The sequence below is a fragment of the Dermacentor albipictus genome, unplaced genomic scaffold, assembly GCF_038994185.2.
Source record: "Dermacentor albipictus isolate Rhodes 1998 colony unplaced genomic scaffold, USDA_Dalb.pri_finalv2 scaffold_13, whole genome shotgun sequence".
Taxonomy (NCBI): Eukaryota; Metazoa; Arthropoda; class Arachnida; order Ixodida; family Ixodidae; genus Dermacentor; species Dermacentor albipictus.
Window position 1 is genome coordinate 12991051 of NW_027225567.1, and position 25990 is coordinate 13017040.

Consider the following 25990-nt stretch of genomic DNA (forward strand, 5'->3'; position numbering starts at 1 on the left):
TATTTCCAGCTGTAAAGAAACTTTGGGGAAGAAAGCAAACAAAGAATGCTGTGCATGTCTTTCTTGTCTTATTTTTTGCCAAAAAGACTTTTTTGCCACTAGAAATTTTGGTGCACATATTACCAAGCTTATCCCCCCCCCCCCTTCTCACTTGTCAGGACTACACAACAAACACACACACATGCACATACAGGGTGTTCTACATAACTTTAGCCAAACTTTAAAAATATGTAAATGCCATGTAGCTGGACACAACCAAGGTAATGTCGTTTGCCGTTGCTTAGAGATACTCAGATTAATTTTTGCATTTTGCCTCATTGTATAATTAACCTTAATCAGCTAATCAACTTCTGATATATAATTAAATTTAAAATGTCAATGAGCCAATTGTAGAGCAACATGACAAATTTCCGATACAGCCTTTTGCTGCTCAATATGTGCTACATAAAAACGCATGTATTCACGAGCTTCTTTTACGCTTGGAAAAACAAAGTGCCTTGAGCGGCAAGTCGTGCGGCAATTCTGCGTGTATTTGCGGGGGACACATCTCATTTTTACTAGCTCGCACAGAAACTGTGTGGGTTGCTTTGCTACTTTCTTTCATCCCACGGCACTATACTCGATGCCAAGCCCCAGTACAAGTGGTGGTAATTACATTTTTGAAAATTCAAATTGAGTGGTTGCACAGAAAGTGTTCATGCATTCCCAATTTAAGGCTGAAAGGCGAACTAATTCGTTGAGCGAATAATACACCTGATTTCCAGCTGTAAAAAAAGTTTGGGGAACAAAGCAAACAAAGGTTGCTGCACGTGTCTTTCCTGTCTTATTTCTTGCCAAAAAGACTGTTCTACCACTAGAAATTATGGTGCACATATTACGAAGCTTATTTCTTTTCCCCCTTCTCACTTGTCAGGACTACACAACAGAAGTCCTGCAGAGGAGACAAGCACCTTCTACCAGTAACAATGGAACTAGCAGGAGTTCCCCTGCATCCACCACCAGTAGCAGCACTGGCAGCCCATCAGTCAGTGACACCACAAGTGCCACTACTAGTGCTCTCACTAGTGAGGCTGCTGCGCCACAGCTTTCAAAAAACCTTGATGGTAAGCAATAATCCCCAATGATTGGCTCTTGACAGAACTCTGTTCAAGCTCACACTTCATTTATGCATGTAAGCAACTGGCCGAAAACATGTGCAGACTGTAGGCACCAGAAGTTTGCAATGGGACAGGTGACATACAAGCACTGAGCAATATCTGGAGCTTTAAGAAAGAGCGAGCAATCACGTAAATGTTTGGAATATCGAGGTCTAGTAGGAACGAAACGCAAAAATGCCCATGTGCTTGGACTGCGGTGCAAGTTAACGGTCAAGTGCAGTGAAATGTAGGGCCACTTGAAAAGCCTAGTTTCAGATAGTGTATGTGTAAAGCAGCCTCCAGGCAAAATGTTGTGTTCAAATTAAGGATGAATGCACAATGAAAGGCTTGCAAAATTGTAAACTTTTGATACTGAAGCTGTAAAAAAAAAAACCATTACCTCTCTCCTTAAAGGGACCCTGAAACGATTTTGACGATCTTGTACAAACGTACAGAGTCGTTAGAGTAGGACATTCTGATCACTAATTGACGCATCCAAGTGTTCCGTGTAAAGATTGTAATTTATTATAAGGTTTCAAAAAGGTACATCGCTGCTGATCGCAGCACACTGCTTGGCGGAATTTTCAGCCGCCCCTACCCAAATGACATAAATCACCCAATTGACTTCATAGGTTGGGCTATCCAATTGGCTGCCCAGGGCGCGTCATCAATAATTTTTCCACCTTTATGGTGAACAAATGATGTTCGTAATAGTTGGAATGTTAGTTCATTTATTTTTATAAAAAGAAAGTAACAGAAAGAATGCACAAGAACAATTTCCCACTACACTTGAGCACTTCCAGCACACAGCAAGCGTCGTCTGCTTGGGTTACAATGTGCTCCATTTTGACGAGAGCTCCACGGTCAGAGTCGGTCTGTCTTTTCGCGAGCACTATGATTCGACTTTGCTGCGTAGTGGACTGCAAACGTAGCGACTGGCAATGTGTCAAGCTGCGATATCGTGTCCCTCTGCAAGGCAGCAGACGAGCGGACTGGCTGCAGCGCATCGGAGTGCCGCTAACCGATCGTCGCACAGGATTTGCGCGTTTGCGGCCATCACTTTACTACACCGGAAGATTACTAACGCAGTGGCATTTCATGAGCCCGGTTTAGGGTAAACGCAAGGGGACAGGGCCTGGCCATTTGACCGTGTCATTTAGCGGGTTGAGCAGAAGCGCAAATGTGAATGGTCTGCACGGTGCTGCCACCTGGTGTCACAGAGCTCAACCACACACAAGAGCAGTAACGAAATGTATTTTTGCTGCTGGTGTAAATTGTTCGCAGGAGTGTCATCGTTAACATGTCGTTTTTGTTCATGTTTAAAATGTTTTACATTTGGTTAGAGCAATGTTAGCTCTTTGTTTGGCTGGTTAAGCTCTGCGCCAATGGGTGGCTGGACCGCGGAGACTGATCAGGCAGCTCACGTACGTGTACGCAAAAGTTACTTCGTCAGCTTGAGTTTATGCCTCCACCGTTCCGTCGAAACGCCCAGCTCGCCTGTGGTTGCCGGAATACCAGACACATTCGGCACTGGGACAAAATGCTCGCAACGCACGCTGCTTTGATAGCTCTCGCTTGGGGTTGACTGCCAAGCAGCTGGCGGAAAGTTTGGAAAGGCTTCACGTGCGCGCGCTCCTAGGGAACAGGAAGCTAACGACACGACGTGCCATCATGACTTAGAGGCAGTGAAGGTGGAGCTTAGCCCCGATCACGCGGCGAACGAGTTGAAGAGAAAATGCATGACTATGGAGGAGGGTAACTTGTAATCGTCCGTAGCTCTCTTAATATGAGACATTTCACACAAATTTTGGTGCGAATGATTTACTTTAGCTGTACCCTACGCGTCTACAAAATTTGTCCGAACAGTTTCAGGAGCCCTTTAAGGGACATTAGACTCGGAATGCACAGTTTCTGCACTGGACTTCTGAGGTTGGGCAGCGGCAAGCTAGAAAATCTGAGGTGATGCGCTGTGATTTGTCATATGCGATAAACACAAAGTGCATGCGACGTCTCCTCGGGTGCTATTTAGAATCGGCTAATAAGCAAATTAGACAATTACTAGCTCTACAGCTTTGCCAAGATTGCTTCAGTAATATGTACCATATTTACTAAAGTCTAACGCGCACTTTTTTTCGATAAAACGGGTCCAAAAATTGCGTGCCCGTTAGAATCGAGTACGACCTTAAATCTGTGTTACCATATCGCCATCGGCATTTCAAAATGGCCGCCTCGTATGCGCTTCAAGCCTAGCTGCCGTAACTTTCTCTATGTGTTGCAGTACAGGTGCTTAGGCAGTGCTTCCTTTGGCTTAGGTTAGTGCATAGAGTTTCTCACTACATTACCTAGAGGGAAATCTGGCGCTGCTGCGCTGTGGTATGCACGGGAATGCCGGTATATTGTGACTTCGGATTGGCATCGTTCTCGTAGAGACAGGACACCTTGAAGACGCGCTTGGCAAGTACCGTTCTGCTGTCACAATGATTCATTTTCTACTAAAACAGCACGTCAAAAGCTGTTATAGCTTTATTATTACGCGAAAACACGTTTTGTTTAACTATGAGAACTTGTTATTGTGTGTACGACTACATGTTACGTAAAAAGTATCAGCGGGCTGCTAAAGTTGGAGGACAGACGACAAGGTTCGCGCTCGCTTTGAAACAATTGGTCGTCTGTTCTTGCTTTTTTCGCTTGGTCATGCATTGTTGGTGAGTAAAGATGTAATATGCGTGAATGGAAACATTTTATGAAGATTCTCCTTTGAGAACGCGTTATTTGTGTAGCCATATCCACGTTTTAGACGAAGCCTCTTACAACACCAGCCAACACGAGCCTCGCAGACACATATACCGTCATTCCCATGACGGCACGGTGCCCCCTTAAGAAACTCGCATAGGCGGTGGCGCCAGATTACCCTCTAGGTGTTATAGTGAGAAACTCTATGGGTTAGTGCACCGTCCGTTTTCCTGTTTTCTGCGTTTGCTCTGTCACCATGAAAGTGCCAACTGCAATTACATTCCGAGTTCATCACGATGCCGCAATCAAAAGGAAAGCGATCACGTGTGCGGAGACAAACAGAAATAGGGGCACATCACAGGCGTTCGGAGTTCCCGAAACTTGTGTGTGGGACTGAACAGGAGAGGCGTTCTACACCGGCGGCTGCTACGTATGGCGCGGCCACGCGGCCCCTATCTTCAAAGCGATCTGCGATGGAGACAAGAGTCTACGCATCTACGCGCACCGCGCTGTGTTCTCGTTGGTTAGTTCACGTTGAAGCGAGAGGCCGTGCACAAATCAATTCCCTCGCTCCTGCTACCGCACTTCCTCGCTCCAGCATTTTGATAGTTTCTGCGGTCATTGAGTGAGACGTGTTCATGGTTGCTTGTGCGCATGTGACACCATGCTTGTTAATTTAGCTAGTAAGCGAATGTTTAAAAGTCTATATGGCCGATAAAACTACTGTCCTTACTTTTCGTATAGCTGTCTACTAATTTGCTATCGTAATCGATGCTTCGCTTCTCAGGCGAAACTGCGAATTTTTTTATTTACTGCAACTTTAGCGCATTGGGAGTAAATCTTTGTTTTTTCCAAATGAGATAAAGTTGTATATCTGTATGAAAGAATGAGGTGCGCGGTACTGTAAAGGGCTTTTCTTTTTTTAGGTCACGGCAGACGGGTGTGCATTACAATCGAGAGCTTTTCTTTTTCTTTTTGGTCGCAAAAAACGGTTGCGTGTTACAATCGAGGGCGCGTTAGTATCGAGTAAATATTGTACTACTCATTTAATAGCAGTTCAACCAAAGTGAAATTTCATGGCAGTTAGCCTTTAGATAACCATAGGTAGTCACAATTAATCTGGGGCCTCCAGCTTAAGTGTCTCTCATAGACAAGCTGTTTGGGACGTTAAGCATCTTTGCTCGATCAGCAGGCATTACTCCCATGATTTTACATAGTGTTTATTTTCATATTGTTCAATCGAGTCTATTGACACATGTAATTCTCCTGTTTGTTTTGCTCTTATGGCTGCCTGTGCCACTGATGAACCTCTTTTACAGTGAAGCTGTTAGTCACTAGTTGGTTGATAATTTTCGTGGCATGCTCACCCGAAAAACAGCAGCTGAAAAAGGGGTTTGTGTTTGAGTTATTGCATAACATAATTATGTTTTCTCCTATATTATAATTACAGTCCGATGCTATCATGTCTGCAGGTTGTGTGCAAGTCATACTTGACGAATTTTCTAGCGAATTTTGTATTGAGAAATTTAATCAGTTCAATAATACACTTGCGCTAGATGGAGAGCCTACAAGAATGAGGATCTATGCTGTGCTAATTGTACCGCCTCCTAGCGGCCGCGGCCACTCGGACAAACCTCAAACGCGTAACAAATCTGTTTTCTCGTATATTTGAATAACAATCTGAACCTATCATGTCTGCAGCTTGTGTGTAAGTCCTGCATTACGCATTTTCTGACAAAATTTACTTTTAAACAATAGTTTAGTTCAGTAAGGCACTTGCACTTGGCGGACGCCCAAGAAGAATAAGGATGTGTGCTGCACTTCCACACACATGTGTGTGGTGGTACCTGTCCAACGTCTGCCGTCTTCGTTGTATGTTCACTTTCACAGGGTGGAACGGAGGCAAATTTTTTTTTTCTCCCTTTTGCACTTACCGTATTTACTCGATTGTAATGCGCCCTCGATTGTAATACGCACCCGTTTTCCAGGACCATAAAAAAAAGAAAAACGCTCTTGATTGTAACATGCACCCGTTTGCCGTGACCTAAAAAAAAGAAAGTCCTTTACAGTACCGTGCATCACTTTCTTTCATACAGAAATACCACTTTCTCTAATTGAGAAAAAACGAGGATTTAATCCCAATGCACTAAAGTTGCGATAAATAAAAAAAGTCGCAGTTCCGCATTTCGATTACGATAGCAAATTAGTAGACGGCTGTACGAAAAATAAGGATAGTAGTTTTATCGGCCATATAGACTTTTAAACATTTGCTTACTGGATAAATTAACAAGCATGGTGTCACGCGCACATAAGCAAATATGAACACATCTCACTCAATGACCACAGAAACTCTTTATCAAAACGCTGGAGCAAGGAAGTGCGGTAGCAGGAGCGAGGGAATTGATTTGTGTGTGGCCTCTCTCTTCAACGCGAAGTAACCGACGAAAACACAGCGCAGTGTGCGTAGACTCTTGTCTCCGTCGCAGGTCGCTTTCAAGATACAGGCCGTGCGGCTGTGCCGTATGTAGCAGCCACCGGTGTAGGACGCCTCTCCTGTCCAGTCCCACACGCAAGTTTCGGGAACTCCGAACGCCCGTGATGCGGCCCGATTTCTGTCCATCTCCACACACGTGAGTGCTTTCCTTTTAATTGTGGCATCGTCTAAACTCGGCATGTCTTATGCTGATAGAGCAAACACAGAAAACGAGAAGACAGACTATGCACTGACCTACCGTAAAAACCCGCATATAATACGAGGTTTTTATCCTATTATTAGTGTCCCAAATTTTTGCCTTGTACTACGTGCGGATCCGAACGAAATTTTCAGTAGGAAATTTGAGCTAGAAGTTTTGGTTTCGTTATTTCTGCGTGGCTACGGCTTGGTTTCGTTACTGCTGCGTGACTACAGTATGGTGTATGGAATGGGGCAGTGTGTCGTCTGTACGGAAAAACAATGGGAGAAGTGGGGACGCTTTTGCGATGACGCCACCAGTAAGGCGTTACAATCGACTGTCGTTCCTAGCGCACAAAATTTGAACATGTTGTGGAAAACTTTCTCCATTTAGAAACTAAAAAGCTCTCAAAAAACAACTAAAATTCTTATAATTTGCAAAAATATACATAATACAAACTGTTCAGATACATCAATAACGCCGTCTATGCTTGCGCGTTTCCGACCACAGATCGTGCAATGTTCCTGATCGTCTGCTCAGCCAATGGCTCAGCGTTTCGGTTAAAGAAGGCATACAAACACTCGTCTGCCCGTTCCGTTGGTAAGCACGCATATGTTTTTAGTATTTCGAAAGACACGAGGATGAAACGCCTGGAAAGAGCACCTGCGCAGTGCCTGGTCGGTTGCACGGAATTCCTTTCATTTTGTATCAGCCAGAAAAGCGGTCACCAGGTTTCACTGAAGAAAAAAAAAATACTGCTCTGTGACGAATGCAGCCCCTAACGTTTAGATATTTCGCTCCATAAAAGGACGCCGAAGGTCAAGAATACAGCCAATGCTCTCAATGTGCCCGATCTGAAGCAGCCCGGAGTTGTGATCATTATGCAGGAACCTCAATGCACACGCGCGCGCATGCACATGCATGCACACGCACACACACACACAGTACATTTGCAAACCCAGCGCTTGCCGTGCACATAAAGGATGTGCGAACGCGGCAGGAAAAGCCACAGCAAGCAATCGGCGAGCTCCAAACGTACATGCATGACCTCCGCGACAACCATAACTACCACTCCCGGATGCCCTATGTTGCACCATTATTTTTCCCACGACCTACTGTATAAGGTGATTTTCCTCTTGCCAGCAATGACTCCAGGCTGCAGCGACAGATGGCGCTAGAGTAGACTGGCACGCTCCAGCACTCCCAACCGTCATCGCAAAAAGAGACACGTTTTCGCCGCCGGACGACACACTACGATGTTCCAGTACACCATAAATAGAGCATCGCACCTTGGTAGTACATGTGCAAGCCATGCTTTGTGAAGTGCTTTTTTGTTCCGCATTGGAGGACCAAGATGTCCGGACCACGAAAACAGTACTCGGCTGCTTTCAAGAGAAAGGTTATTTTAGCGGCACAGGACATCGGCAGCAGTACGGCTGGGAGGCAGTTTGGCGTCAACGAGGGAAGCATTCGCGGGTGGTGTCAACAGAAGAAGCCCTTTTCGTGTGCAGCGCAACGCGAAGAAGCTTTCGCGGCCCGAAGGCTATGTTCACACTTGGTCTTGGAGCAGGTGGAAACGGAAAAAAATTAACAAAATCTGCCCACCTAGGCGGAAAAACGGGCGGAAAACCAGGTGGTGAAAAAAATCTGTCTCTGACCGATTTTTTCGCCTCAGTGAAGCGGAAAACCGTTCCGCTTCACCAGAAGCTGCACTAGCATGTAAACATCTGGTTGTAAAATTTAACATTTTCCGTTGTTCATTATCTACTTTTAGGAAAAGCAACTAGCTAAAACTATCGAAACTGTCTTGTTTTTCTTCCATGGTAGGCGAAAGTTAAAAGCGACACACGCAGTTGCGCGAAATGATATCTTTTAGCAATTGATGGGTCAGCGAAGGAACGTATGTCTTGAAATAGTGTGATAAACAGCGCCACCATGCAAACAAACGTACGCAAACTAGATAGATGTGGGCGAAAGCGACAGTGGTTTCCGCTGCAGTCATGCTGCAGTGACGAAACAAATGTGGACATCTTGTGCATGCGTGGAAAATATTTTCCAGCCGCTTTGGCTTTTCTGCCCACTTGCCATTTCTCAAGTGTGAACGTAGCCGAAGAGTGGCACGTTCCTGGAAATCTAACTCACACTGACGGAGTTCGTACGCCAACAGCGATCTGCGCATCTAGCTATGAGCATAGAGCTTATGGAAGCGAAAGCTAAGGAGCTTGCAAGAGAAAAAGTGCTACCGAGCTCCACCTTCAAAGCGAGCAAGCACTGGATTTATCGCTACATGTGCCGTGCTGGGTTTTCCTTACGCCACCAAACTTCGATTTCTCAAAAGCTGCCCGAATCGTTCAAAGAGCTGCTTGTGGCTTTTCAGCTAGAGCAAACCGGCAATGCTGACCAAACGCCGGTTTATCTGGACATGCCATTGCCCCTCACCGTGCACAAAAAGGGCTCTAAACAAGAGTTTGTCTGGTCCACAAGCAACGAGAAAACGCGAGTTACCGTCATGTTTCTGTGCATGGCAGACGAATGCAAGCTTCCGCCCTATGTCGTCTTCAAGTGCAAGACAGTGCCTAAAGGTGAAGAGCTGCCGAAAAATGTGGTCATGAGATGCAATAAGAAAGGCTGGATGAACGAGAATCTTGTGCTTGACTGCATAAAGTCCGTCTGGTATAGGCGGCCTGGTGCACTGTTGTCGTTCCCATCCATCCTCGTGCTAGACGCATTTCGTTGCCATTTGGCCGACTCAGTAAAGAGGCTGTTGTGCGAATCCGGCACTGAACTCGTCGTTATCCCAGGTGTGATGACGTCTCGGCTGAAGCCTTTCGATGTTTGAGTGAACAAGCCGTTCAAGGACGCGGTCAAGCAGTGTTATGCAGATTGGATGCGCTCGGGTGAGCCTGCAGTGACGCCAAGCAGGCTGCTGAAGCTGGCTTCGCCAGCCACACTATGCAAGTGGATTGTGGACGCATGGGCCAGCATACCAGAGGACCGCGTGCGTCGTGCATTCAAGAAGTGCGGCATCTCGAACGCGCTCTATGGCACAGAGGATGAGTACCTATGGGAAGATATGTCCGACAAAGAACTATCCGAAGAGAGCGCAGCTGAGGCAGACAGCGATTGAGGTGCAGAGTGCACTTTAAATAAATGTTTTCCTCGAGTTTTCCTAACTCGTATTATACGCAGATAAAACTTCTTTTTCTTTTCATTTCGCGTCCCAAAAATTTTACCTTGTACTATATGCGGGTTCGTATTATATGCGGGTTTTTACGGTAAGCCAAAGGAAGCATTGCCGCTTCTATAAATACTATGCCTGATACATGAGTTGCAAATGCGCTGCCCTTCCCTCGCCTGTACTCTCCCCTTGGATGGATGGATGTTGTGAGCATCCCCTTTGGAACGGGGCGGTGGGTTGCACCACCAAGCTCTTGCTATGATACTGCCTAATATCCTATGAACTCCCATAACCAAATTTTCTTATCCCCTTTTGCGAACTTTGCTTTTGTACGTCTGTTTTTTGTCGTTTCCCTACTTTTCTTCCACCAAGCTTCCAATCGTCTCTTACTGATCTCTATTGCGGATGTGTTTACCTTTCCCCTGCTCTCACTGAACCCAAGGGCTTCAAGAAGGCCAGTGGTGCCTAAATCGACTGCTGGGCAGACGTCTTCACATTCTAATAAAACATGTTCCATTGTTTCCCTAGCATTACAGCAGCAAGCACATGCTTATTATTCCTTCTTATATCTCGATTTATAGGTGTGTGTTCTAAGGCATCCCAATGTCCCTTTGAGTTATCATAAATTGTTTTTTTCCTGATTTCGTTTTTTTCCTCTTAAGTAGTTACTCATGGCAGGTTTCTTTTCCATTGCCGCCACCCATGAGATTATTTCAGCCTCTCTGACTTTCCGCTGGACGTTCTTTGTTGCTATGTTGCCCACCCTAAAAGCTGCATACTTGCTGGTACGCTTCCTAGTTCTTTTCCTCCACTGTGAATCAATGTTTTTCCTGTACAGGAACCTCAACACTCTCCCAGCCCATTTACTTTCTTCCACTTTCCTCAGTCATTCTTCATAATCAATTTTACTGTGAGCTTCCCTCACTTCAAAACTAGTCCAGCCCATATCACCCTGCACAGCTTCATTTGGAGTCTTCCCGTGAGTGCCCAATGCGAGGCGTCCCACTGACCTTTGGTTCCCATCGAGTCCTCATTGTACCCCCTGATTTAAAGCAAACAACCGCATTTGCAAAAGTAAGTCCTGGAACCATTGCACCTTTCCACATACCCTCGGAGCACCTCATACCCATTGTATCCCCATAGCGCTCTGTGCTTCATTATGGCTGCATTTCTCTTCCCCTTCACGGTTATTGTTTCCTGTGTTTGCACATATCTATTGCTTTCGTTTATGCATATACCAAGGTATTGATATTCAGTTACCTGAGGTATCTCTTGGTCCTCTATCTCCACTGTCTGTTCACTGTTTTCATTTAGTACCATAACACCTGATTTTCTAACACTAAATTTCAGACCTAAATTGTTGCCTTCCTGTCCACAGATATTAGCCAGATGTTGCAACTCACTTTCCCTGTTAGCTAGCAACATAGTGTCATCTGCATAAAATAAACCTGGGAGTTGCTGCTCTACTACTGCACCCGCCTGTTGTATGAGAGATCAAACCCGATATTACTTCCTTCTAGCGCCCTCTCCATCCTCACCATGTACATCATAAAGAGCAGCAGGGATAAAGGGCACCCCTGCCTCATTCCCTTGTTGATGTCAGCTTTCTCCTCGTTCCTCATCCCTTCCCTTTAAGCGCAAACGGTATTTTCTAGGTAAATCTTTCTCAAAAGCTGTAGACAATTGTCACCTAAGCCTTCCCGTTCCAGAATATCCCACAAAATGTTGCGATCTACATTGTCATAGGCTCCTGTAACGTCTAAAACAACCACATATAACGGTCTTTCTACTTTTGGTACGGTGGCAAGCACCTCTCGCAGCCAGTCCTTGTAAACATGCCGGTGGCGCGGCTACCGGGAGCGACGCCGGCAGCCATGCAGCTGGCGCGTCTCGAGCTGACATCGCACGTCACCGTTGCTGTATGCTGTCCGCATTGTCCCGGACAATCACAAGATAAATGCCACAGCCATGCAAATATTTTCTGATGGAGTCCTGCGTATGCGCGTTCCGCACGCTGCAGATCTCACTTAGCATATCTTTTTGGCTTTTGATCAGAGCCGTATAATTAAAAATGTGAGATCACAGTTTCTGGCAAAAGACATCGGCGGAGCAAAAGAGATAAAAATGTAGCTAAAGATGGTTCACGAAATGCAGAACTTATCAGTAAAGCCAATCAGGTTCCTCACGCGAACGCATCTCTACCCGTCCGATATTGAAAAGATGAGTGGGAAACTAGCCGTGCACTTGCTGTCGGCCGCAGTAATTGGAGCCCTCAAATATTTGAAAGACCAATCGGGGCACACTGCGGACATTGAGTTTGCATCGGCAGGGCCTACAATCCACTTTCTGGAAACGATGCAGAAATGGTTTACTGTAATGGACATAAGCAATTGCCAGCAGTGCATTCATTGTAACAGCGATGATTGCCGTCCGTTCAGTGATATGGATGATCCAAGGCTCGACTGGCTGGAACACGCTTTCGTGGCGTACATCGCAGATCTGAACGATGCCAGCAAGACTGAAAACTTCTTCATCAAAGAAACGTGTCATGCTCTGATATTCACAACACAATCAAATATTGCTTGCACCCACCATCTGCTGACTGAGAAGCAATTTAGCTTTCTTTTTACCCTCAAGATGTCGAGTGATCCTATCGAGGCAATGTTTGAATTCTTGCGGCGTAGTGCTGGGTGTGACGATGCCCTAGAGGTCAGAAGCACAATATGCGGTCTCGAAAAGATGTTGAAAACAGGCATCATAGCCGGCTCCAGTGGCAGCAATGTGAAGAGTTCGGCAAGTTTCACATCAAAGCAGCTTCTTCCAATTCAGCATGAGTGCCATACGACCGCAGGCACCGCCGAGTGCATTTTTAACATAGCAGCAATGAGTCGGAGTACTGTTTGTCAGACAGACCACTTGTCTCGAACCGCGACATTGCCAGCTTGGCCATGATGGGGGGTTTCATTGTTCGAGCTGTAAGAGAGTACATTTCCTGTGCTGACTGCTTCGCAAATGCTACAAGCACCAAAGAGCAGTGCTCCCTCTCATGGCCTCATCACTCACCAGGATCACGGCGGCCTTTTCTACCCGACGCAGGAGCTTGTCAAAGTTCTTATAGGTCTTCGCAGGTTTGCGGACTGCATATTCTCTCAGCGACGGTCAGTCGAGAAGCCTCTCGAAGTACGCGTGCAGAGGACAGTGTAAGGGGAGCTCATGAGTCTGCCCGTCTTGACCTGCGGCAACACCGATTCAGACCACCGCAAGGGCCTGTTGCAACTCATCGGAAGAAAGCTCATTAAGCCACTTTTTGCAAACTATGCGCAAGCAAAAACTGACACAAACACTGTCAAGTTTCTTGAAAGAAAGCCCCTGTCGAGAAAACTATTAAAATTGTAGTACATTTGTTGTGTGACAGTACATGAGGCGCCGTGCCACACTGTAATCACCAACCACTTTCTGTATCAAAGTGCATGGAATCATCATGTGCTTGTGGTGAACCAGAAAAGAATGTCCCACATGAGCTATATTAATGTGTGCTTTTTATGACGAGCAGATGTGAGTAATGTGGTCGAGTTTGGAACATTGCTGAGCTAGTGCTGCGCTCTCCTTAGGAATGATTTTTGGGTCGTGCATTAAATTCTTGTGACATCACAACTGGGGGATTATGTGCACTTAGTGTTATTTTCTTCGTTTTGTGTTTCGTCCAACCTACCCCAAATCAATGTATACAGGCGCTGTGTATATGTTCTTCACCACGGGCTTAAACGCGCTATTCGAGTGAATATAATTCCTGGCGCCTCAGGAAACGGAACAGCGTGAAGCGCATGCTCCAAGCTCTTAACTATTTAAATCACTTTATCCAGAAGCCTCCTACATAACGCTGATATCCCTCTCCATGCCATTAGTATTGTCAATAGAGGCACGGTGACCTATCTTTCCTGTAATAAGGCAGCCAATCCCGTGTTTACCGATCTAGATAAAGTGCTCATGAAAAAGCACAGCATCAGAATTTGTTAATGACTATTTTTTTTATGGCCGCTCTTAAACAGGAAGCCACACATAAAAAAAAAGGGAGGAAAAAAGGAAAATGGGTGAACGAAATCCGCTTAAAAAAGCATGAAGCACTAAGCATTGTTTACATCCCTCAATAACTGCATCGTGTGAGTAACATTAACGTGCATTTTTGACGCCCGTTAGTTTGTCTTCGCACAAAATTTCGCCGTAGAGCAGTCGGGTTTCAGCGCGCCACTCGCCCGACCGCCGGCCTGAAAGTGCGGAATCAGCAGCGTGAAGCCGCGATGCTCTCGGCGGCGGCAGCTGTGCCAGAACCAGCCGGGTACTCGGGCTTGAAATGCTGTTCACATACCTGCGAAACAACCAGCGCTGTCATATCCTGAACACACCTTGACGCCTGCAAAACTATGACATACGCTTACAAATCTAAGCGCGAGATCTATGAAAAACGCTATTTGCTGACCCATGAGCCATTCAACGAATGAATATACACACACCATCGCAAATGCACGCGAGTCCACGTGGTTTACACGTGTAAATATATGGTAACTTGAAAACGTCTTTATATAACAATGAAATATCATAGTTTGCACTAATACACTTTCATTGTACATTGTTTATATACTTGAAAACATCGTTATATAACAATGGAATATCATAGTTTGCATTAATACACTTTCATTGTATATTGTTTATATAAATCATCACTGCACTAATTGAAAGCGAGACAACACTTACCAGCGGATCTTTGTTTTCCAACGTCGACATCGTCCCGTCACATTGCCCGCTGCCATTTTTTCCTTCGTTCGGGATCACTTGGGAACCCAAACAGCCCGACCTTTGGCCTGTTGTCGTAGTTCCCCCTACAGTTTGGCACACAACATCGGCCCATGACATCGAACAGACCGCATGTGTACACAGAGGAAGAAATGCAAAAAAGTGAACCACCTGCAGCGACGTTCTCATGCGGTGTCTCGATGGCGCAGAATATGCGCGTCATGTGCGTTGCGTAGCACCTAGCGCCATCTGGTGCTCAAGTGCGACACCACGCGCAGTGGAATGGCTAGGGCAGAGTGGGGTGACATCAGAGGATAGGTGCGGGCGAGTGCGGAGGCCTTCTCCTAATCTAGATGGTTCTGGCTGTGCACCGGTGGTTGTCACGTGACCGGTACGGCGGCGCGCGCCGTCCCGCGGCACATGGTCGCAACACTCGGCAGAGAGCTCCCTATGGAAAAGAGAGCGACGTTCCAGGCATATAATTAAAGGAGGTGTTGCCTAAGCAATCCTTACATGTAGCTTTTATTGATTACAAGAAAGCGTTTGATTCAGTAGAAACCTCGGCAGTCATGAAAGCATTACGGAATCAGGGTGTAGACGAGCCATATGTAAAAATACTGAAAGATATCTATAGCAGCCCCACAGCCACCGTAGTCCTCCATAAAAAAAGCAACAAAAACCCAATAAAGAAAAGCACCAGGCAGGAAGATACGATCTCTCCAATGCTATTCACAGCTTGTTTACAGGAGGTATTCAGAGACCTGGATTCGGAAGAATTGAGGATAAGAGTTAATGGAGAATACCTTAGTAACTTGAGATTCGCTGATGATATTGCCTTGCTTGGTAACTCAGGGGACAAACTGCAATGTATGTTCACTGACCTGGAGAGGCAAAGCAGGAGGGTGGGTCTAAAAATTAATCTGCAGAAAACTAAAGTAATGCTTAACAGTCTCGGAAGAGAACAGCAGTTTACAATAGGTAGCGAGGCACTGCGAGTGGTAAGGGAATACATCTACTTAGGACAGGTAGTGACGGCGGATCCGGATCATGAGATGGAAATAATCGGAAGAATAAGAATGGGCAAGGGTGCATTTGGCAGGCACTCTCAGGTCATGAACAGCAGGTTGCCATTATTCCTCAAGAGGAAAGTGTATAACAGCTGTGTGTTACCAGTACTCACATATGGGGCAGAAACCTGGAGGCTTACGAAAAGGGTTCTGCTGAAATTGAGGACGACGCAACGAGCTATGGAAAGAAGAATGATAGGTGTAACGTTAAGGGATAAGAAAAGAGCAGATTGGGTGAGGGAACAAACGCGAGTTAATGACATCTTAGTGGAAATCAAGAAAAAGAAATGGGCATGGGCAGGACATGTAATGAGGAGGGAAGATAACCGATGGTCATTAAGGGTTACGTACTGGATTCCAAGGGAAGGGAAGGGAACAGGGGACGGCAGGAAGTTAGGTGTGCGGAGGAGATGAAATTTGCAGGGACTACATGGCCACAATTAGTACACGACCGGGGTAGTTGGAGAAGTATGAGAGAGGCCTTTGCCCTGCAGTGTGGGCGCAACCAGGCTGATGATGATGATGATGATGATGATGATGATGATGATGATGCCTAAGCACACATACTGCAGCACATGGAGGAAGCTACGGCAGCTACGCTCGAAGTGCGTACGAGGTGGCCATTTTGAGGTGCCGATGGCGATATGGTAGCGCAGATTCAGGGTCTTACTCGATTCTAATGCGCACACAATTTTTGGGCCCTCCTTATCAGAAAAAAAGTGTTAGATTCGAGTAAATACGGTATACTTTATCTTCCTCAGCCTGCCTTGATGATGCCGTTACAACACTTAGATCACTTGGCAAACTTAGCAAAGATGCAGGGCTGATAATTGTCTAATTTTCCTAATAACAGCCAGACAATGCAGGCACCGAGTGATTAGCAAACGTGACGCGAATACCCTAACAATGGCTCGAAGGTTTTCAGTGCACCACTAGTGCTGCCAGATCTCGAAGGTCGCGCCCATGTGCTGGACTGTTTTTCATTGCTTCTAGTTCTGAGTGATTTCTGACAAACAGTAAAGGCAGCGCTATAGTCCAAGTTTTGGCATCAGGAATGTCTAATTTTGGTAGGCTTTCATGATGCGAGTTTTTGCGACTCATATTTCAAGTGTAAAACTTTGCAGGAAGGCTGTTATATATCTACAGTACTTGAAGCTAGGCATTTTATGTGGTTCGATTCTTTTTTTTTTTTTAACTATTGGCAGCCTGTGAACAGCAGTGTTTATTTTTAAGCACTCTTTACTGAAAATTACTTCTTTATTGATGCTTACTGTTACACCTGAGTGCACCTCATGTTTAGCCCTGTGTATAGCGTGCCTATTGTGGTAATGGAAGTAAACATTTTTATTCCAATCAACACTTTATACAGTGACGATCATTTTTAGAAGTAAGATGGACAGCTGGGATAGCAAGACTCTCATCCTTGTTCTGTTGTTGCAATGCATTTTCAAGCGTGAATTATTTTTGGGAGGGCTTTAATTAAATTGACTGGGTTGGGATCGGGCACAGCAGCACTGTCTCACTGAGTGTGATGGCTGCTCCCACATTTGTTATATTCTGCTGGTAGATAAAATGTTTTTTGAAAGTTCATTTCTGGGGTTTTACGTGCCACACATTGATCTCATTATGAGGCATGGTATAGTGGGGGACTCCCGATTTATTTTGACCAACTGGGGTTCTTTAATGTGCACCCAATGCATGGCACAGGGGCATTTTTGCATTCTGCCCCCATCGAAATGCAGCCGCCGCCGCGGGTATTTGATCCCGCACCATTGTGATTAGCATTGTAACACCAAAGCCACTAAGCAACCACGGTGGGTCTAAAAATTTTTCGTTGCTGATGACTTCAGTAATTAATAATGGCTGTGTTCCACCTGTAATTCCTACAAAATGCAGAAACTGGAAAACAAGAAGGCAAGAACAATGGAAGCCTTGACACTCCAGCTGCAACAGAAGAGCCTTTGTCAGAGGCACCCATGGGGCTGGCTGGTGATGTTGTGTCTGGTCATCACATCAAGCACCCTGAGCATGCACCTGAAGATTCTCATTCGAAAGTGTCTGTTGACAAGATAGCAGCTGAAGAACCTGGGCAGCATAAAGTGCCCGTCACACGAGCTGGTGAAGAGAGAGAGACAGGAGACAGTACCAAAGAAGGGGCATCAGGCGATGCAAGATTATGTAAGCTCTGTTGTTGACTTTCCTTTGCACAATCTTTGAATGATACAGCATTTCTAATATCTGTATATGTATTGACTGTAGGTTATGATAATTAAAACCAAGAATTATGGCATGAGGGCAGATCTAATACAAATGTTGCTTAGGACCTTTGTTCAGCACAAGGCTGGACTGTTTAGTTTCAAATAAGGCCATGTGAATGAACTAAATTTTGAATATGAAGCCTTTGTTATTTGACTTGCATTCAATTCACGAAGTTGTTGAACATTACTTTCTGTTAAAATATACAGGATAAACGCTTGATTTCTCAAGGGAGAGAAATCGATAGAATGGAGGACTATTCTGAATGATTCTGCTGCAAGAGTGTGTCAGTTGTACAAAGACGCCAGTTGCTGAGCACTAGCATGGAGTAACTAACTTTTGCTCATTCATTTTCAGTCATTCAGTATGGTTGCAATGGTGTGTACCCTTCGCTTCATTGTTGTTGCAGCCATATGCACTCCACATCTATGGAGAGCCTAGGACTCTCTGCGTGCAAGAGTCTTTCATGAGCCATCAGTCCACTATGGGTGCACTTATGAATTTGCTTTCTCAATTTAGGCAAAGGAGCGATTCAGGCAATCTCAGCATGTTTGCATCCTTTTAACGAACATGGCACTCTGCATGTATTTTTTGACATGTTGTTCTTGAGTTCCTTTACCGTCATTGTAGTGGCACACTTCATACAATAAGTGTGTGGTGACCTTTCAGTTAAACATTTAAGTTGTTTCTCACATACAAGTTCCTCATAGAACAGATGTCCAATTCTGAATGGCATTGCATTTATCACATTGTTTAGAAATGAGAAAATATTCAGAATTTGATTTTCAGAGTTTTTCTCAAACATTTGTAGTTTCTTCAATTCGAAATTTTCACTATTCGAACACCTGTAGTTTTATGTCAACATCCTGAAACAGTACAGACAGCAGAACAAATGCAGAGAATGGAGGCAGCACATGCACTGACAATCATTAAGCAGTTTATTCAAAGCTAGTGGAAAATCTGTTGCAAACAAAAATATTAATGCACTTTATAACACAAAGGATAGAATGCCAAGCACTTCTTGCCATGATTAACAGTTAAGAGCAGCTTTGCCAGGCTGGATGGTAAAGATAAATTGCAAGACAAATGGGCCAACAAGGTTCAAGAAATGCACGAATAAATTTACAAACAACAAAAGGTAACAACAAAAGTTATGCAGATCCCACACATTGTGGGAATCGAGGGTATGTGAAGCATTATGCAGGTAATTAGCTGTCTAGCATTATTTGGGGTTCTGCAAAGCATTACCAGGTATACCAATGAGTTTGTGTAAAGCAAGCAGTTGTTTTTGTGAGACAAGTGTACGAATGCAGACTATGGCAACAGCATGATTTCTACTCCGGCCAGTTGACACGAGTTTACCACATGCTGATTGTTGGGTTCTGTATAGGTGCTGGAGTAGGGTAGCCAACCAGATGCATTTCTGGTTAACATCCCTGCCTTCTCTCTTCATTGCCTCCTCATCCTCCTATGTAGGTGCTGCATGCGGGAGGTCGTCTGTGACTTTCATATTCTAAAACGTTTCTCCACTGAGCCCTCCACCTCAACTAAAGAAAGTAGATGGTAGCGCCATCCCTCGACAGAAATAGTCTTTGCATTTCGTTGACACTCCATGGCAATTCTTGAGAAGTGTAGTATCATCTTCTTCAGTTAAGGGGCTGAGCTGAGCTCAACTCAGTAGAGTGGAGGAAGAGCTTCAAGTCGAGGATCATTTGAGAATACATGGGGGCAAATGCTATGGAACTGTATGTGCCTATATCATGTGGTCTGTGTTAAAGCAATTATGGCATATGTACTCCGGCGAAAAAACGTTAAAACCTGTTCGACCTAGGCCAATCATGAAAGTGGTATAGTACTACGTTGCACAGCTTCTACTATGTAGTGTTAACTGCTACAAGGAAAGGACTGCTTATCTTTAAGACAGGAGTGCAGTCTAACACAAGCTCTCAAAGCACTAGTTGTTGCAAGGGAAAAATGAGATGCTGGCATGTGAGACACTGGGATGTGAGACACTGGGATGTGAGACACTGGCACTTGGCACACATGCACACACCAAGTATCTCCAACAGATAGTTGGCTTTGGCACAGAAGTATGCATAGGATTGTCGCCTAATGGTTAAAGCATCGAACTACTGTGCTCGAAGCCAGATGTTCATCCCCATTTTTTTAGGCTTCTAGCGCAGCTCAGAACGAGCAAAAAAGGAAGGTGGTAGAGGTAATGAATAGGAACGGAGAACAGCGTGAGCGCTCCGTTCCTATTCATTACCCCTTCCACCTTCCTTTTTTGCTCGTTCTGAGCTGCGCTACAAGCCTAAAGTCATGACATGCCAACTCGCCCAAACTGCCACGCTTTTGTTCAATCCCATTGTTGGCCAGGCATTTCTTTTTATCATAGAAGTCCAAAACGAGGCGAGACAGGAACCTACCTACTAACCTACCACAAAGGGCCTTGAGTGAGGCAAAGAATGCTTCACATTAAAAGGTTTGTGTAACAACAAAAAATAAAGCACCATTTGATTCTCGGCAGCTGTATCACCTCCCATCTTTCTCTTGTTGTGGTGGGGGCACTGTTTCAGAAAGTCTACTTGCTGAGCCAGGCTTGTTTGCTTTCAGGGTTGGGTCACCTTGTCTTCTAGTTTATTGACAGCACCTTGCCAAGAGTACACAGCTGCAAACAGTGTTTGACTGTTACCTTGGTTGACTGTTAGTTTAACTATTGGAATTTTATTTGGTGCATGGTATAAGCATTGATATGTGCAACCTAGCATGCTGATACAGCACTGGGTCATTCTGAAGCAAGGTCATAACAGCATATGTGCACATTAATTTCCAAACGGTCTTTTAGGTTTTAATGGCCTGTGACTAGTAGACCACTTCACTACACAGTTTTGGCATTGCATTGGCAGCACACATCAAACTGTCTGAAAATTGTCTCAGTTTGAAAGCTGTGGTTATCCGCAGCAGTTGCTTCATGGCTATAGTGTTGGGCTGCCAAGCACAAGGTCGTGGGATCGAATCCTGGCCACGGCGGCCGCATTTTGATGGGGGTGTAATGCAAGAACACCCGTGTACTTAGATTTAGGTGCATGTTAAAGAATCCCATGTGGTCGAAATTTCCGGAGTCCCCCACTACAGCGTACTGTGGTTTTGGCACGTAAAACTCCATAATTTAAAGCTCTGGTTAAGATGAAATGAAAGCTAAGCTGAGTGCATTGTGTGCAGACACTGGCTGCAGGCTTATCAAATGTAATTTCAAGTAAGCATAGCCTTTGGTGTGCATTATTCATAGCTTGAAACAAATTAACAGCTTATTTATGCGGGCACACTAACCTCATGCTTTAGTTATAGCCTCTTTAAGTATACCCACCACTGTGGCGTGACTGGCATTCAGTTGCTGAACACAAGGTCACGGATTTGATTTCCGGCCACCCTGGCTGCATTCTGATGGAGGCAGAATGGAAAACACTCATGTACCATGCTTATGGGTGCACATTAAAGAACCACAGCTGTTCAAAATTGGGATCCCTCCACTATGGCATCCCTCATAGCCAAGTGGGCAGCTTCAATGCATTAAACATAATCATACTCAAACCATAATCTCGCTGCGTGAGTAGCTGTAAAGAGAGCCTAACTCTACCTATATTTGAGGTTGCCATGTGGTCATGGAAGTAAATGTAGTTACATTTTATTTCGATACAAAACGAAGTCACGGTCAAAGCGCGTGAATGCTCCTTGAGCATCCTATATGAATGCTTAAGGTGCATTCACGCTGTTGGCACCGCTGCCATCATTGTCCTCCTGACCGCCCACGCGTGACTCACACACAGAAGGTTAGAGGGTCTCCATAGATGTGGAGTGCATCTGGCTGCAACAACAGTGAAGCGAAGTGGACACACTGTCAATGCTGTGTTCAAGTGCCTCTGTGGCAGAGCAATGGCAGCATCCTGCCTTCAACTGCTGACATGAGTATTGTGCACACTCACACTGTAAGCACGCCAGTGTTCCTGCTTACCTGCTATCTGTATGCTCTGGTCTGAGCAGTAAATATCAAGCTAACAATATCTAAGATTTCATCGGCCATTAACTAACGTCAATGTTTTCCCACCGGTCTCATCTCGTGCACCGGCAAAGTGTGATGTCTCCAGTGCCACTGGCGGTACTTTTCATCACGTCAGCATTAAGAGAGACCTGGTAGCTGCCAGGGCGTTGTTCCTTCTGTCCAGCAGGAGTTGCCTTGCGTGCGTCGCCGTGCCAGCATGTCGCACCCACTTATATTCAGAACACCATCCTTGCTATTGCTGTCAGCGTGTTGTCCCTTGGGCAGAACTGAAAATTTTTTTTTCATGTGACTGAGCATAACTGTGGTTAGCCCTAACTGCAGTTTAGCAAGCCCTAAATATCGGGTTATAAGTATTGACATGCAATAAGTTGTTGCGTCACCCAACTGACCACATGCCTGCCTGAGACAGGAATCCTAGTTATAGTCTGTCATATTTCATTGCACTCATAATTCTTATTCACTTGCCATTTTCAAGATGTTTTGAAGAAAAAATCTTGTGCTGCTCTCTTTCCTTTTTAAATCATTTGGCAAATTTGCTGCCAACTGTTGGGTGTCTGAATATTTTTTTTATTTATCTTTCTCCATGCAGCTAGTTCAGCTGAAAATAAGACTGGACCAGAACCTCCAGCTCGGAGCGAGAGTGTTCAGCCACAAGACTGGGTAACAAGACGTTTTTACATTTTGGTGTGCTTGTCTGGAATTCTTGCATGAGCCTGAGTACTAGCTACACAAACTGGAATGTCCACTTAGGCCTAAGCTTTTAACACCCTTCATTTCCAGCATATAAGTTGCATGTTGTGTATAAGTGACCCTTCCCCCTGTGAACAGGTTCTTGCATGAGTAAAGAAATAATAACAGAAAAAATTGCACCTTTGTGCGAGATGCACTTATGTTTACTTGATCAGTGTGGTAGAAAATGAGTATGCAGGCTTGTATGCTCTGCAGAATGCTGCAATAGTGGTGTTCTAGCACAACACCATCTGCGACCCAAAGCCCTGAGTAGTTAAGTGCACGTATGCCGACAGGATGGCACGTGCACTGGTAAGCCATATGCCAGCACGTCAGGCTATTATAAAACACTTTTCCATTTTGGTACTCTCGGTTTCTCTTAAGAAAAAGAAAAAAAAAATTAATTTTCGCTTGCTGTTGTTAGTAGATAGAAACTCCAGTTCACACTCCACGCAAGCCCAGGGCATTATGTAAATATTAATAGGGATGTGTGAATACCCTAAGGTAGATATTGAATCAGTTGTCGAATCAAATCAATAAAAAAAGGCCAATATTGAATGAAAGATAGAATAACAGGAATTGTTTCACAAAATTCTGGGCAAGAAAGTACGGTACTACACAAGCTCGTGAGTCCCCTAGCATTGCATAACAAGAATGTAGCAAGCTATCAGTACATATATAGAAATCAAGATATACAGTACAGTCTACTCTTATTAAAGGGAATGCCAAAATTAGTAGGCTAGCACTGATTACAGGTCAGTTCTAGTGTATCAAGGTCTGTAAAATATTTTTTTTTATCAGTGCAATTTCTGTTGAACAGAATCACTTGCTATTTATCCTCCGAAACTAATGAATTAGTGACATTCTGTTATGTTGAATACCAATGAGGTATTGAGTTTAATAGGGGAGACGTGTGTTGTCAAGTCAATTTTTCGTTTATTGCGTGGAAGGTTTTGTTTTCCAATTTTTCTCGAAAATACAGCAGAGCTATCCCAACTTTGCGGCAGCTGGGTAATCTTAGGCCAATCTGTGTAACAGACAAAAGGAACGCGCACCACATGACTCAGTCACAGCATCACGCGTAGCTGGCAATGACAGTAAAGAGCAAGTGCCGTCTGTGCAGTTTCATTGTCTGGTTCAGCGTGATTGGCCACCTATCAAAGATTCTGAAAGCTGGAGTGTCACTGCTAATTTGCACACTGCACCCCCCCCCCTCGCCTCCATCTGCCGTCCACACACTAGTCATATGACACTTTCAGGCTCGCCGTTTAGACCATTTAGAGCCAAAACCAGTCATGTGATGGGTTGCACGTAGACGGAGCTACAAAAAGAGACATGTGCCTACGAACTGTGTTGAGAACGAGAGGCCACCGTACAATGTGTTGTAAAGATGGCGGCCGGGAACAACTTCGTTGCCATCCCATGCACTCACTTTGGTTTGTTGAGTTTCCAAGTGTCGCGCGGCTGTTACAAATAGATCTGCGTCGATTCACCACTATTCCATAACATCAGTCGCCAATGCCCGAGAAAACAGTGCTGTTAGGCCCGATGGCCTAGGCAGTGTAGTCGAGCCAAAAATTCGCTGCCAGCTGATGTGGTAATGGGCTGCAAGCTATCGCGGAATGCTTGACATAAATGTTTGTACAAGCAGCTCGTCAGTGATCGGTCCCAAGATCATACATGCCGGTTGGATTGACAGCTGCGTGCCTATCGGCGGCCAATCGGTCCGATCATCGTTCATGATTTCGCACTTCACAGAATACGCACTGCTATGCTGCTATTCTTGCCGTTCTCTCTGTCTGCATCGCGTTATCATTTCGATCAGTCCTGTTGACACGAACGAACCTTGTACCAAGAGAGGCGGCACACGACGCTGTTCTGTGTGTATGTTCCCTGCATCGGGCCGACGTCAGGGAGCGCCTGTAGTAAGTCTGCTACCGCTTGCTGCCGGGCCAGCTGAAGCTGCCTGTCCGCGGCACCCTCCTCACCCCTTAATTATGCGCTGAGAACGAAGTGAAATGCTCACTTGGGCAGCATCGAGCACAAAGGGCCCCGTAGTGCACCGCTCAAATCTCTACATCGAATATATCGAATATTTGAATTTTTTTTTTATATATATAGGATAGTAGATGTTCGATTCGCAAATCGAATTATTCTAATGTGCACTATTTGATTAGGTGAAAATCAAGTATTTGCTCACCCCTAAATATCAGTCAAACTGTTGAAGACCATTCTTTAATGCACTGTCAAAAACTTCAACCCTCCAGCCACTTAGACAGCAGCATCACGAACATCTTTTGTTGAGGTCAAGGGAAACTGAGGAGCCCAGCAGTAAAAAGTATGTGCACATCCACTGCCATGGTCATGAGTCACACAATATCACTATCAGGGTCTGACCTTGTATACACATACCTAAATACTCAATAATGTAGGTGTGGAAATAGTCACCGCAGTAGCTCATTCGATGGAGCACTGCATGTGTAATGCATAGGTGTGGGTTCGGCTCCCATCAGCGGCAAGTTGTTTTTTTCATCCATTTTTATTTCCATTGACCATATCCATTGCCATACCCGTTAACCTTATCATTTCTAGAATTCTGTGAACAGAAAATCATTTCCCGTATGCTTTCCTTGGCTTCATATATTTTTTAAAGGGCCCCTCAGCAGGCCCCACAGCAAATTTTGGTTATATGCTGAAAGTTGTTACGTGTCCTCTAGGGAGCGTTCTGCCGCAAAAATTTTTCAAATCAGCTCATTAATAGTCGAGACAGAAATATTTCAGTGCCACAAACCCATAATTTCAGCAAGTGGGCTCCACTGCCAAGCAAGACGCTCTCTCTACTTGCCCCATCTAGCCTCCACAAGCAAAATTCCTTCCCTGCATTCTCCTGTATCGGACCTCGAGGATTGCATGGCGCATACATCACAGGCCCTGCCTTCACTTTTTTTTCTCCTCGCCTTTCTTTTTTAGCGCTACGCACTTCCACTGATGGCATCGCACGTGAGCTGTTGTCTCATTCACGTAGTGCACGATTTTGCACGCTGTGCACAAGGAAACATATCTAGTGGTATAATTCAGTGTTACACAAATACTGAGGCAGAACAAGCAGATCGCAGAGCGTGATCACGTGCTGGGACACGGTTGAAAATGGCATAGTTTCGGTACCTGCGTACGTGACTGTGCGACCGTGGGAACAAGCACACGAAGCAGAAGTACATCTCCTTGCTTTGGTGTGAAGTAAAACAAAAAATGCATAGACGTTCCGTTTGTGTGCTTTATTATTTCTCCAAACTTTAATTTGTCGATTAAAGCAACAGACCGCACAGATAACAGATGTTGTCTTGAATAATTCTCGAAGTCGCGTGTTA

General features: G+C 45.0%; 1 protein-coding gene across 6 annotated transcripts in view; it reads left to right on the top strand.

Moving 5' to 3' along the window:
* LOC139051668 (FK506-binding protein 15-like) overlaps positions 1 to 25990 on the top strand; it is a 205542-nt gene that overhangs the window by 164706 nt on the left and 14846 nt on the right. For 5 of the 6 annotated variants that reach the window (XM_070528634.1, XM_070528633.1, XM_070528635.1 and 2 more), the window contains exons 24-27: positions 914 to 1103; positions 7052 to 7141; positions 17474 to 17755; positions 22483 to 22553. In XM_070528634.1, coding sequence (XP_070384735.1) covers positions 914 to 1103; positions 7052 to 7141; positions 17474 to 17755; positions 22483 to 22553 — 633 coding nt within the window. The remainder of the gene's footprint in view (positions 1 to 913; positions 1104 to 7051; positions 7142 to 17473; positions 17756 to 22482; positions 22554 to 25990) is intronic. The other variant, XM_070528637.1, reaches the window with a different exon arrangement.